Raw genomic sequence first — 13614 nt, forward strand, 5'->3', positions numbered from 1 at the left:
ACACATTTGAACAGTAACATGATGATTTGGTGTCACGTCTGGTTAATGTATAAATCATGATCAAATAACAGAACAAATCTAAAAATATATTTAATAAAAGAATGCATTGTATCCTATTTTAGAAAAGTTAAACAAGCAAGCATGTACCTCCTGCCATTCGCAGGGCAGTGTCCAAGGATGGAACAACTTCCTTCTCCAGCTGACTGTGAATCCTCCCGCCTAGCAAAGGTCCAATGTCTACAACAACAATACGGTTAAAGCCAGACAATCAAAGGCATTTGCTCCATCTGCCATAAAAATACACTTACTGTCGAGGTCGGACAATACTTTATTTTTGGCTGTCGTGTACTGCGCTGTCATGTATTCAATTTGCTGCAAGACAGTAAAATAAATTTAATTTTGCCCTTTTTGTGTCATTTAAATGAGTTAAGAAGTGACTCACCGCGGGCGTGTTGTTGGCAAATGTCTTCAAGTCTCGGATGTTGGTATTAATTAATCGTCGAGTACTCTTGATGTGGGAGCTCAAGTTGTGGTTCGCTGCGTAGGCCACAAGTACCCCAATACTGAGACATACAGTACATACATCATTATATTCCTTTTTATATTGTACAGTAAGAAGTACATTTTGCAGACAAATCGCTGTGTATCTTGTGCATACTTTAAAAATGAGAAAAACACTGCCACCTATCGCAGGGGGTGTGCAGTTATACTATATTATACATATTTGATTAAAAAACATTTAAACAAAGTACCCTACATAAATAAGTTAAGAAAACAATTACTGAATTTAATTTGTCAAGTGTTTTGCACACAATAAAATAATCTGGAAGCCAACAGATGTGTTAAGTGTTTGTAAACTGTAATTTTTTAAATAAATATATATCTGGATGTAAATACTCTAATTGCATCCATATAAGAAATTCTAATTGAGTAATTTAATTACCTATTTCATTCAGTGCACCACAAAAATGATAACCTTTTCCGTTGTTTGAAACAATCTAAAACCAGCTCGGGCAAAAGTAACCCAATTTGGAGAAACAAATCTGAGTGACTGATGAAGTTGACTCATGGGCAGTCCCTTCTCAAGGTTTCTTCATTTTCCTCATGTTCAAGTTTTGGAGTTTTTCATGGCTCTCATGTAGGTTTTAGATCAGGGGATAGTGTAATAATAGTCTCTAGTTTGCAATAATCTGTGGTCTGTGCAGCCCTTTGAGACTCCTTATGATTAAGTGTCATGATGACTGATGTGACTCAGCTGTGCCCGCTCATTTGGCGCCAACTGCTGAGGGTTTTGATTGGCTCCCTGTCAGTATTTGAACCCAGTCCTGTCCATCCCCTTTTGTCAGACTGTCTGCGAACCTCAGTGAATACTAGGCAAGCCTTTTTCGACTCCCACCTGTCCCGTTTTTGCTCCCGTCTGTCTCCGACAACGACCTGTTTTGCTCCTGACCACGTCTGCTCTCCCCTCCCACCTTACGACCCGTTTTTTTTATCCCGACCACGTCTGCTCTGCCGTCCTGGCTTACGACCCTTTTCTGTCCCCGACCACGTTTTTGCTCTCCTGTCCCGGCATCCACTTCCATGTTCGGATCACAATCTGAGTACGAGATCAATTTGCTTCCCGCCTCCAGCGAACACCTGATCGTGGGCGCAGCCCTTCTGCTTTTATTCAATAAAACTTGTGGGAAACGTAACGCAATTGGGTCCTGTTTCCGTTCTGGTCCTGACATTAAGGGCTACACAAATAAACATGACTTAACTTCATAGGTTGTTGGACAAAACAATCCAAAACATCTGTGTTTTTATGTAAAAAATAAATAAATACAACACATCAAAATATCTCGAACAAAACTGAACTGGAAAATGTGGCAACGAACCATTTTTGGTAGGTTTCTTTACAAACCACCGCCACAAAAAGAGATAAAAAGTGGGTCATTGTGTTTTAAACCCTGCACAAAATTGTGTTGTTTGTTCATAAAAAAAAACTAAATTGGATTATTGTGTGCAATAAAAATCAAAGAGTTAGATTAAGTTGATCCAAAAGTGACAAGCACATTTTTATTTATTTATTTATTTACCTATTTAGGGTTATTTTAATGTGTAAAGAAATGAGCTTGCGCATTTTTTTCCCGTTTTGATTTAAATCAACCCTAACGGTTTTCCTAACTGGCCAAAAATAAACCCTCAATTTACAACCTCTCCAAAAGTGCGTCATTGTGTTTGAACCCTTCAAAGGAATTTGTTTTACCCTCCAAAATTTATATATTTTTTGTTTTTCATATAAAATATCGGATCAGATTTTTTGAAACCATTCCCCTTACTAAAATAATTTCATTCTGTGTAAAAGACGCCTATAAAAGGGTTATTTTGTCTTAAGCACTGACAAAATGTAGTTACACGTTTATCATAACCAAAACAATTTGAATCGGTAATCCATCCATCCACCCATTGTCTTCCGCTTATCCGAGGTCGGGTCGCGGGGGCAGCAGCGTTAAAAGGGAAGCCCAGACGTCCCTATCCCCAGCCACTTCCTCCAGCTCATCCGACGGGACCCGAGGCGTTCCCAAGCCAGCCGAGAGACATAGTCTCTCCAACGTGTCCTGGGCCGCCCCCGGGGCCTCCTGCCGGTGGGACATGCCCGGAACACCTCCCGAGGGAGGCGTCCAGGAGGCATCCTTATTAGATGCCCAAACCACCTCAACTGGCTCCTCTCAACGCGGAGGAGCAGTGGCTCTGCTCCGAGTCCCTCCCAGATGACTGAGCTTCTCACCTTATCTCTAAGGGAGAACCCAGCCACCCTGCGGAGGAAACTCATTTCGGCCGCTTGTATCCGGGATCGAGTTCTTTCGGTCATGACCCAAAGTTCATGACCATAGGTGAGGGTAGGAACGTAGATCGACCGGTAGATCGAGAGCTTTGCCTTTCGGCTCAGCTCCCTCTTCACCACGACAGACCGGTACAGGGTCCGAATGACGGCAGACGCTGCACCGACCCGTCTGTCGATCTCCCGTTCCATCCTACCCTCACTCGTGAACAAGACCCCAAGATACTTGAACTCCTCCACTTGGGGCAAGACCTTCTCCCCGACACGGAGGGAGCATACCACCCTTTTTCGACTGAGAACCATGGCCTCGGACTTGGAGGTGCTGATCCCCATCCCGGCCGCTTCACACTCGGTTGCGAATCGCTCCAGGGAGAGCTGAAGATCACGGGCTGAGGAAGCCAACAGCACCACGTCATCTGCAAAAAGCAGTGACGCAATGCTGAGGCCCCCAAACCGGACTCCATCCCCGCCATGGCTGCGCCTAGAAATTCTGTCCATAAAAGTTATGAACAGAATCGGTGACAAAGGGCAGCCCTGGCGGAGCCCAACCCTCACCGGGAACGAATCCGACTTATTGCCGGCAATGCGGACCAGACTCTTGCACCGGGCATACAGGGACCGCACAGCCCGGATAAGACTGTGCGGTACCCCATACTCCCGAAGCACCCCCCACAGGGCCTCCCGAGGAACACGGTCGAATGCCTTCTCCAAGTCCACAAAACACATGTAGACCGGACAGGCAAACTCCCATGCACCCTCAAAGACCCTGAAGAGTGTATAGAGCTGGTCCAGTGTTCCACGGCCAGGACGAAAACCACACTGTTCCTCCTGAATCCGAGATTCGACTTCCTGGCGGACCCTCCTCTCCAGTACCCCTGAATAGACCTTACCAGGGAGGCTGAGAAGTGTGATTCCCCTGTAGTTGGAACACACTCTCCGGTCCCCCTTCTTAAAGACGGGAACCACCACCCCAGTCTGCCAGTCCAGAGGCACTGTCCCCGATGTCCACGCGATGTTGCAGAGGCGCGTCAACCATGACACGCCCACAACATCCAGAGCCTTAATGAAGTCTGGGGGGATCTCATCGACCCCCGGGGCCCTGCCACCGGGGAGTTTTTTGACAACCTCGGTGACTTCAACCCCAGTGATACGAGAGCCCAACCCAGAGTCCTCAGGCTCTGCTCTGAATCGGTAATGTGGACCTCAAAATAGTGCATCAAAATACCATAAGTGGTGGATTGGACAATTTTGGACCTAATTTGGGTTACTTTTACGTATTTAGAGTGTAGCTAGCTCAAATTGCTTCGGCGTCCTCACATGATGAAGATGGTGGTGGCGATAAGGGTGGCGGTGAAGAAGCCCCGACGGCAATCTGCATTTTTCCTTTGTCTCTGGTGCATCTCTCCGCCACAATTTTCACAGCAACGACAAATGCAGAAGCACATTCCCAACACGGGGACCAGGACCACGAACAAGATACCGATGGTGGCACAAATCAGAAAGCCCAGCTCGTAGTAAGTCCCCTGTTAAGCAGGAAGAGGTTCAACATCTGTTAGTTGCCCTGATGAGACATTAAAGTTTGTTGTAATGAATTTTGTTGTACATACCTCGAGCAGGAGGACGACGTTATCAGGCTGCGTCATTTGTATGAGATTTTAGAAAAAGGCAATATTTATTATTCAACTGTGACATACACATTGATAGGGTAAACAAATGAAACAGACCACCAACCTTTCTCCAATCTTCAAGTTTAATTCCTCCCATATTTTGCTTAATGACTTTAACAATAAGGTCTGGGGAGGAAAAAAAACACGATTTGGTGATTAGGCGGTAATTGCAAGTAAAGGAACAATTGTTATTTTTGGAAATGCAAGTACGTTAGAACCATCCACCAGAAGGTAAGGCAGGAGTGGGTGAACTCTTTCAGTCGCAAAGAGGACAGGCTAAGACGAAAACGATGATTGCTTTCAGATATATAGTCTCGGATCCCATACATAAGCAATTCAGGAGAAAAAAAGGTAATGTAGACCTATACAATTCTTCTCATTTACATAGATGAATGAATATACATATATTGTCATGATTACTGATTCGGGGCACCGGCGGCTGCCCCGTTGGCGCCAAAAGCCACGGGTCCTGATTGGCTGTTGAACTCTTTTCAAACTCCCATCTTCCGAAAGGAAGCCGTCAGACCGTCTGCGAACCTATGCTCTCAGCTAGGCAAGCTTTTGTACTCTCCAACATTATCCTGCCCTGTTTTCCTGCCTGATACCTGTTGCCGACTTTTTTCTGGACCCGTTTCTAGTTTTTCTCCTCCGTCCCGGCCATCGACCTTTTTTGCCCTGTTTCCTGCCTGATACCTGTTGCCAACCTCTTTTCTGGATCCGTTTCTGTTTTGCTCCCCTGTCCTTGCCATTGACCTGTTTTCTCTCTGTCAACGACTACCCTCGCTCAACACGGAAGTGCCACTTCCGTGTTCCTGCCATCAGCTACCTGTGACCGACGATCATCGGATCGTGGATGCAAGCACTGCTCTCTTCATGAATAAAAACTGAGTACGAGGAACGATATTGGTTCCTGTCTCCGTTCCTGGCTTGTGACATATATACATGTTGTGTCACGGTTGCCACGGCGCCCAGTTGGCCCCGCCCGTGTGGCGCCAGCTGCGGCTCATTGACAGATTGGCTTTCCGTCTATTTAAGCTCAGTCCTCTCATTTTTCCTTTGTCAGCCCGTCAACGAATTTCTGCCTCGCAAGACGTCAGTTTTGACTCGGTCCTGTTCCTGGTATTTTCTGTCCGGTATTGTTCCGGTTAATTTTGTCCAGTTTAATTTTGGTTTCCAGTTTTGTTTCCGTCTATTTTTTTCCCGTTTATTATTCTCTCCCATTTTCATTCCCGTCTAGTTTGTCCTGTTTTATTTCGATATTCTGTTTTATTAGCAATCCAGTCTGTCCCGTCCTGTCTGGTATCACCCCCATCTGTCCGATATCGGCAATTGGAATATATCTTGTCGGTCTCTGGTTTTCTGTCTTTCCACGCCAGACCGCTGCCTAACATACATGACTCCCCATTTCCCGTAAAATAAAGGGCTTGTGTGAGAACGTCATGCATTTGGGTCCTGATCCTGTTCTGGTTTATGACATGTTTTGCTTTATCTTTGTATTTGTTTTATCAATAGAATAATTTCATCAACTTCGATTGGTTTGAAACACTCACAACTAGAGAAAAATAATGTTAGGTACTTGTTTTTAAGCACTAAATTTAATAATATGCATTGACAAACTAAAAATGCCATACTGTAGACCTAGCTCAGAAGTTTGATTTGTAAGTAAAAGAAAAACATGATTAAAAAAATGCCAGTACAGAAAAATGTAGCAATCTATTTCAATGTTGGCCTTGAGTCAATCATCAATGCCTCATGAAAGATATTTGAGGACAAAAGTGGCACCCAAAAGCTTTTTTTTGTATGAGTAGTAATTTATTTTTCTGTTATATACTGTATACATATTATCCTTATGTTTTTACCATTCTCATTTGGTGGGCCTGGTTAAAAAGCCTGACAGTCCACATCTGACCCACGAGCCATAGTTTGCCCACACCACAACACTACAGCAGATAAATGAGTGTTGGTCCATCAAAAGAAAATAGACCACAGTGATGTTTCCAGTCCAGCTGTCTTCATGTTTATGTAGGTCAGCCAACGTTTGGCTTACCTGTGCAGTGATTCTTGGCCTCCCTTCACAGCTACTCAGCAGGTAAACACGCACATACACTAATAGGTCACCTGAATAGAAAGACTTTGATATTCTTTAAAAGAAATATACATTATATCATTGTTGCTTAGAATTATGCTTCATTATTTTTGTGCACTTTTGAAAATCCTGCTTTTGATCATAAAACATATGGGGCTCTGGTCAGAAGTATGATGTAGGACCGCCACGTTCTGCAATAGCATTGGTCCCTGGACATTACTGTAGACTGTTAAATGATCAATCTCATATTTAGCAAGCCTATTTAGATGCGAAATCTGCAAATCTGTTTCTCCTGGCACTACTGGCAAATCTCAGAGTACCTATCACTCATTGCACATTTGTTCTCCTCTGCACTACTGCGCTATGTACTGTATATTGTGCACATATTTTTACCTTACTGCCCATTTTGCACAACTATCCCAAATTCTCCTCTTGCACGACTGTACTTTATTCATATATTTAAAATGATTGATCTACTATTGTCTGCGATTGGCTGGCAACCAGTTCAGGGTGTCCCCTGCCCACTGCCCGATGATTGCTGGGATGGGCTCCAGCACCCCCGCGACCCTACTGAGGATAAGCGGTGCAGCTAATGAGATGAGAGATCTACTATTATACATCCATATATGGTTTACATTTTCATAATGTGAGAAAATGGCCAAATATATCAACATTATGTTCTGTATACACGTGTACCAGAATGACAATAAAGTATATCTGAATCTGACAACAACAGTTTGAACATTGTACAGGAAAACTATATTTTCACTGTAATTAGGCATCCACTCAGGATACATTTTTTCATGAAATGTTCTTGGTATTGTGCAATTTCAGGGGATTGATCAGTTTGATGTCCTTAAACCAATGTGAAGGGTAATTTTCTTTTCCCCAACTTATAAGAAATTTTCAATTGTTTTTTGGGTGATATCTGCTCCCCAAAATGAATATTTTGAACCAAAACGGTAAAGGTTCCATTGTACGTGCTCTTGAAACCTTTTCGTTTGGCTATGAAAACATTGAGGGTCATTCAGGTCTACAGGTGCATCACAAGTGAGTCACAAAGGAAGCACCTGTTGTTTTTAGCATTTTTTTTCACGTTTACAGGTTCTTAGTTAGCATTAGCTGCGAAAGACAGCTAAGCTTAGACAGCTTAGTTCAGTGACCCGCTAGGAGGTGAAAATGCGACAAATGAAACGTGCAAAGGGGAGGCGGGAGCCCTACGCCAGAGTCACGTTAACACATTTGAACGTCTTAACTAAATTTCACCTAATCGGAAAGCAAAAAACAAATTATTTAAGTCTCTCATCCGTCCCGCTACCGCGTGAGGCAGCAAAGCAACAGGCCTTTAATGATTCAAGCACATAAACAACCCTGCACATTAGCAGTGTCTTCCAGTAAAGAGTAAATATAGTCTGGCACAATCTTCAGCTTTGACCAGCTCGGACAGATTAACAAAAGATAGCTACCAGACATTGTGCAACCCAGCGTGGCATCTACATGACCTTAGAACTACCTTTTCTTGTTTGTTTATGCAGCCATCAAATTACTTCAAGTGCTACGATAAAGGAATCGATTTTGAATGTCTGATATTGCTTTCTTTCTTATACCAAGGAACAAAAGTAACTACAGCCTTTTGGGGGAATTTGTTTATCTTGAATTCCTTTTCCAGAAAATTGTTGTTGAAAACTGAAATGCAATCCCAACTGTGCCACGGATCGAGAAGCAATTTCAATTATAACGTCAAACAGATAAAACGATGGGAATGACCCACTTTCTGTGCTGCTTGAACAAATGTGTGTATGTTTGACAATGCCATCTGCACTAGTTGCACTTTCAGCAGGTTAGCATTAGCTCTGTGAATGGTAATCCACTAATCTATCTGGTTTGTTTGTGTGAGCGTGTGTATGTGTGTGTGTGTTTTACGGAAAGATAAGGATCCTAACACAAGTGAAAGAGCCCCAAAAGCTCCTTTGTTGCAAACCATACCAAACACGGATTTAAGGGAAGGGGCAAGGGCCAAAGCATCTTTTATCATAACCCAGAGAAACTAAATCCAGTGGTTGGTAGACAGATGAGACCTTTATTCATCCACTATTTTAAATCTAAGGAAGATGCAGTCTTAACAGTAAACATGCCATTTAATTTATTAGGTTTTCGTGTCCATCTAGAAGTTCATGCTCACGCTGTTGTGGGAGTAAGCACATCAGACCTAATTTTCGGCCAATTGGAGCAGCTCGTTTAATTCCTTTTAAATTCAGTACACGTGCCAAGGGTTGTTCTGATAGAACCTTTTCACTTCCGATATACAGCCGAAGTATTGTATGATACCAAAATCATATGATCAGAAAGCTGTAGGAACTATACTTGCTTTTGTTTTTAATGTTTTTTCTTGCGCATGATATAATTTATACTCGAACGATCGTAGTTCCTCGAATTGATTCAAAATAATATAACCAACCTTAATTTTAGTCCTCCCCCTCTGTGCTTCACTTTGTCCAATATTTATACATTTGTTGGAAAGAAAACCTAAAGCCAAAATTACAATGCTTGTATTTTAATGCTCATACCGGAGACTTTGGTCGAACTCTGATTAAACCAGATACTGTTCTTTGAGCTGATATCAGAGCGATAACCAATATAAATATCTAACCCACTCATCTGAGGTCCTTGGTCTAAATATCAGAAGTTTAACAGACTCGTTGCATGGAATTTATGTTTATTAAGAAGATTAATACAATATCTACTAGCAAATTATGTTAATTTGGCAATTACATAGTATTGTTTTGGGGAATAGTACCCTTACAGTTAATATAAAACTAAAGTGGAAACAGATGAAAACTGAGCTAAGAATAAAGGTACTGTACTACAAAAAAACACAAACATGGATAAATAATTAGAATCAATGGAATCCTGCTCCTGACGAATACTTGTACGGATACCTATAAGGTATTTAGACAATCTAACCAACAACACCACAGGTTTAGCCCACCTGTGTTAACCTGAGGGCCTAACGTTCCCTGGCCCTTGAAGCATATGGTTCCGCTGGATTAAAGTTTTACGCAGTGATGCAGGTGACTTAGGAAAGCCTCCCCTAATCGCTGATCTGTTAATTGATTAGTCCAGCGGAGCTGGACTAACCCCGTGCACCAAAAATGGCTGCAACTTAAAGGCCTCCAATCCTATTGCGCTTCGTCAACACACCAACGTGACCACTTACTCACATACACAATGACAGATGCGGGGCAGCTTTGATCGTGGCGTGACTAAAATTCATCTACGAGGTTCCCGCCCGGCAGTTTGTTGTCGGTTTTAACAACAGCAACACGATTGACTGCCATTGATCTGCTGCTCACTTTAATATGATCATCATATTCGTTTATGAAACCCTGCAAACATGTGTATCGTAACCAGAACATTGTAAGATTTTAAAACAAACTTTAATGCCAAATGATAAATAGTAAATCAGACATTTTGGTTTGTAGCAGCTGTTTGGGAGGACATTTCTAGATTTGTGAATCAGAAAAGTATGAAAAATGATTCCTCAGTTCCGATTGTACAACTAAAATGAATTTGGGTGGTATTTTCGAAACAAAGATATAAAAACTGATGCCTGAAAATGAAGAGCACGTGAGACATTTTGGTTTAAAGTAATAATTTTGGTGATTTTTTTTTTGGACTAGAAATAATCAATAGGTTTATAACGCAACACCTGATTTGACAATCAAATGGTTGACATGACTGTTAGAAAAATAGATGACTAAATAATTACAAATAAACTTTATAAGAAAACGAAAACATCATTGGCAAGAATTAGCAGGCAACTTTTGGTTTGGAGCAGCTATTTTGTTGGCATATTTCAGAAATAGAGTTACCCGAAGTTAGAGAAAGGAACTCCCAACAACAGAACCATCACCCGAAAGCTAAGTTTATGCATCAAAAAAGTAAAGATCCCAATGACTAAAACACACCTAGAAGTCAGCAATTTTGTTCTGAGACATATTACTGTTGATAATACGCATCTTTGTGGAAAAAGTTTGACATTTGAATTAAACGTATGGATTTTGTTAGATTATGAAAATTGGTCACTGAGAATGTTTTTGAGTTTTTCCTTACCCTCATGTAGGTTTTAGATCAGGGGACGGTGTCATAGTAGTCTGTAGTTTGCAAAAGTCTGTGGTATGTGCAGCCCTGTGAGACTCCTTGTGATTAAGGGCTATACAAATAAACATGACTTGACTCGAGTTATTAAGCCAAAAATGTCATTCAGAAAGTAAAGCACCGTTCTCTATTTTGAAATCTTACCATATCAAATGTGCATTATTTAATTGCATTCTTGAACAGGCTGATGAGTAATGTATGCCTTCATTAACCCTTGGTTGTTAAAATATAGGGGTTCGATGAAATACTTTTCTGTTTGGCACAGAATGGTAAAATGAGTCCACTAGGAATCAAAAGAGACAGTGTTAAAGGACCATATGTAACTAGATAACAAATATGCACGAGTAGTGGATTTAAGAGTGATGACCAATGCATTCTGTAAATAACGTATTTTTATTTAAAAAATACTGATGTCCTAATGAAATTGAACCTATAATGACCAGGATGCACGTGTATTATCTACAGTTGGGTAAATAGTATGTTAACAGCCTCAGTGTGTAAATAGTGCACGGTTTTATCCTCAGTGCTTTTGGACTTTGTTGTTTAGGTAGCAGCACATGCCACCTGGATTTTGCGTGTGGGCTACTGTGTCCATCTGCTAATCAGGGGACACAATATTGGAAAAAAATTCAAGACGAAATTATTTTGGGGGGATGCAGAATGGTTCAAAACATTGTTATTCACAGTTATAAAGCATTTGCCGATTTGGCATCACTGCACTTTTGTAAATTTGCTCATCCATGTCTGCAGCCATGTTGTTTTTACAGGTTGTTCTCGATAGCCAGCCGTGCTTTAAAAAGCAACCAAATAGTAAGTTTGAAATTTAAGTCCTGACTAATCAATTTTGTTTAATCATTAAAACTGTTTATATAGAGTTAAAATACTACCTGGCATACAGTTTAATAAGGATTTTGGATTAGAAATATAAAAAAAAACATATCTGGTTGGTTGTTTGGTTGGTTGGTTGGTTGGTTGGTTGGTTGGTTGGTTGGATCCCTTAACCATTAGGGTTGTAGGGGCACCATTACCTGTGGTGTGTCTTGGGCAAACATCTTAAATTGTTCATTATAGATTGAAAAACATAAAACACGTGATTACAGTATTGTCATGGCCTCAACGATGACATCAGACAAACATGAAATTGGAACTTGTGGGCTACTTGGTCCTGACCTACATTTTTAAAAACTATGCACCCGATCAAGTATCTATATTAAAAAAAACACTCAAAGTGTCAATTATATTTCACAGATGAAACAATGTTATTTATTTCTGTGTCAAGATTTTAGTTAACATTATTAGTATTACATACTGTGTATACTGTTGATAAATTGGCATATTTTTGGAAGTTTAAGTAGTTTTTTCTTGAATCCAATTTCTGGATTTCCTAATAAATATTGACCTGGAATATAACTAACCCAACCAACCAACCACAGTTGAGCAAATCCTGTTCTTTGTGTAACAAACGACTATTTTCGTAATGGATGAATCTGTTTGTTATTTTGGAGACCGGTTGTTTAATTGGGTGAACTAAAATAATGTCAGTTTTATGAGGTCTAAAGCAGAACATTTATGGAAAAAAACATGATATAAAACATACTTTAATGATAATTTAGTTTTCGATTTGGCCTGTATTGTGTTAGAAAATGCGAAAAATATTTATATATTATTTTGCTAAACTAAAATCAGATTTCTGCTAAAACCATATCTGTCGAACATAACGTATTTTAAAGAGACCTATTCGAGTGTGAATAATTTGTAAAAGTAAAACTCATAGTGTGCACTGACCAGTTCTAACTACGGTACCTTGGATTGGTGAGTACCGATATTGGGTATCAGTATCAGTTTTGACACCAGCCTTTTTAAGATATTTGTTGGCCTGGGATGGGCACCACTAGGCTGTACTTGCCCAAGACACACCACAGGATATGGTGCCCCTACGACCCTTGTGCTTAAGGGATCGACCCACCCACCCACTTGTGATGGTAGCCGATCAAGGGCGTAGTTTGGGCATGGATGTAGGGGACCTGTCCCCACCAATATTGAGAAATCATTGTTTTGTCAAAACCAATATTATGTGTGTCACTTAGTAAAAAATGTGCTATATCCTCAACAATGCCGAGACAAAACCTACAAAGTTGTAGCCGATACCAGTATCTTCTGCATTCTAGTGGCTATATAACAATCAGGAACCTGATTTTAAAGTAATTAGATTTTGCTATTCCATAGACAGAATTAAAGAACACATGTTGGAATATAAATGTGTCATTTTTGCTAAGGGAAGGGTATTTTACCAACTAATGGTATCAGTATTTGGTATTTGCATACATGAGAATCAAGATTTGACGACTTAACTACAAATATTGTGCCATGAGACCATGTCGAGGGTCCTGCAGGAAATAGCCCACTTATATCTTTGCCCAAAAATATGCCATTCTTCGGTATCTTTTGCTTTCTTTCAGTGATCAGCTGAGTAACTGTAATATTTATCCATTTTAGTTGGGGGTAGCAGATTATTTGGCCTGGAGAGGGATGGGCGCCACCAGGCTGTACTTGCCCAAGACACTCGACAGGAAATGGTGCCCCTAAGACCCCAGCGGTTAAGGGATGCATCCACCCCCCCATTTGTGATGGTAGCGGATCAAGGGCGGAGCTTTACCATGGGTGTAGGGAATGTGTCCCCACCAATAGTGAGCAGGGAGAACATGCAAACTCTGCACAGGGAAGCTGGTAGATGGATTTGAACCCTGGACCTCAGAGATCTGTGGGGGCCGACACACTAACCACTCAGCCCCTATGCTATAGTAAAAGTCTTATTTAAAGTATTAGCTTTGTTATTTTTTGAAACTAACACAAAATCCTAAATTAGAGCAAAAATATAA

At 41.1% G+C, this 13614-nt stretch overlaps 1 protein-coding gene across 9 annotated transcripts in view; it reads right to left on the reverse strand.

Annotated features, from left to right (window-relative positions):
- prom1b (prominin 1 b) overlaps positions 1-13614 on the reverse strand; it is a 32848-nt gene that overhangs the window by 16439 nt on the left and 2795 nt on the right. For all 9 annotated transcript variants that reach the window (XM_088342054.1, XM_088342051.1, XM_088342052.1 and 6 more), the window contains exons 2-7: positions 4556-4617; positions 4432-4458; positions 4142-4347; positions 443-563; positions 309-372; positions 148-237 (exon numbers count right to left, since the gene is read on the reverse strand). In XM_088342054.1, coding sequence (XP_088198180.1) covers positions 148-237; positions 309-372; positions 443-563; positions 4142-4347; positions 4432-4458; positions 4556-4617 — 570 coding nt within the window. The remainder of the gene's footprint in view (positions 1-147; positions 238-308; positions 373-442; positions 564-4141; positions 4348-4431; positions 4459-4555; positions 4618-13614) is intronic.

This window comes from Urocampus carinirostris, chromosome 8, assembly GCF_059441175.1.
Source record: "Urocampus carinirostris isolate Australia breed hairy pipefish chromosome 8, RoL_Ucar_1.0, whole genome shotgun sequence".
NCBI classification, from domain to species: domain Eukaryota; kingdom Metazoa; phylum Chordata; class Actinopteri; order Syngnathiformes; family Syngnathidae; genus Urocampus; species Urocampus carinirostris.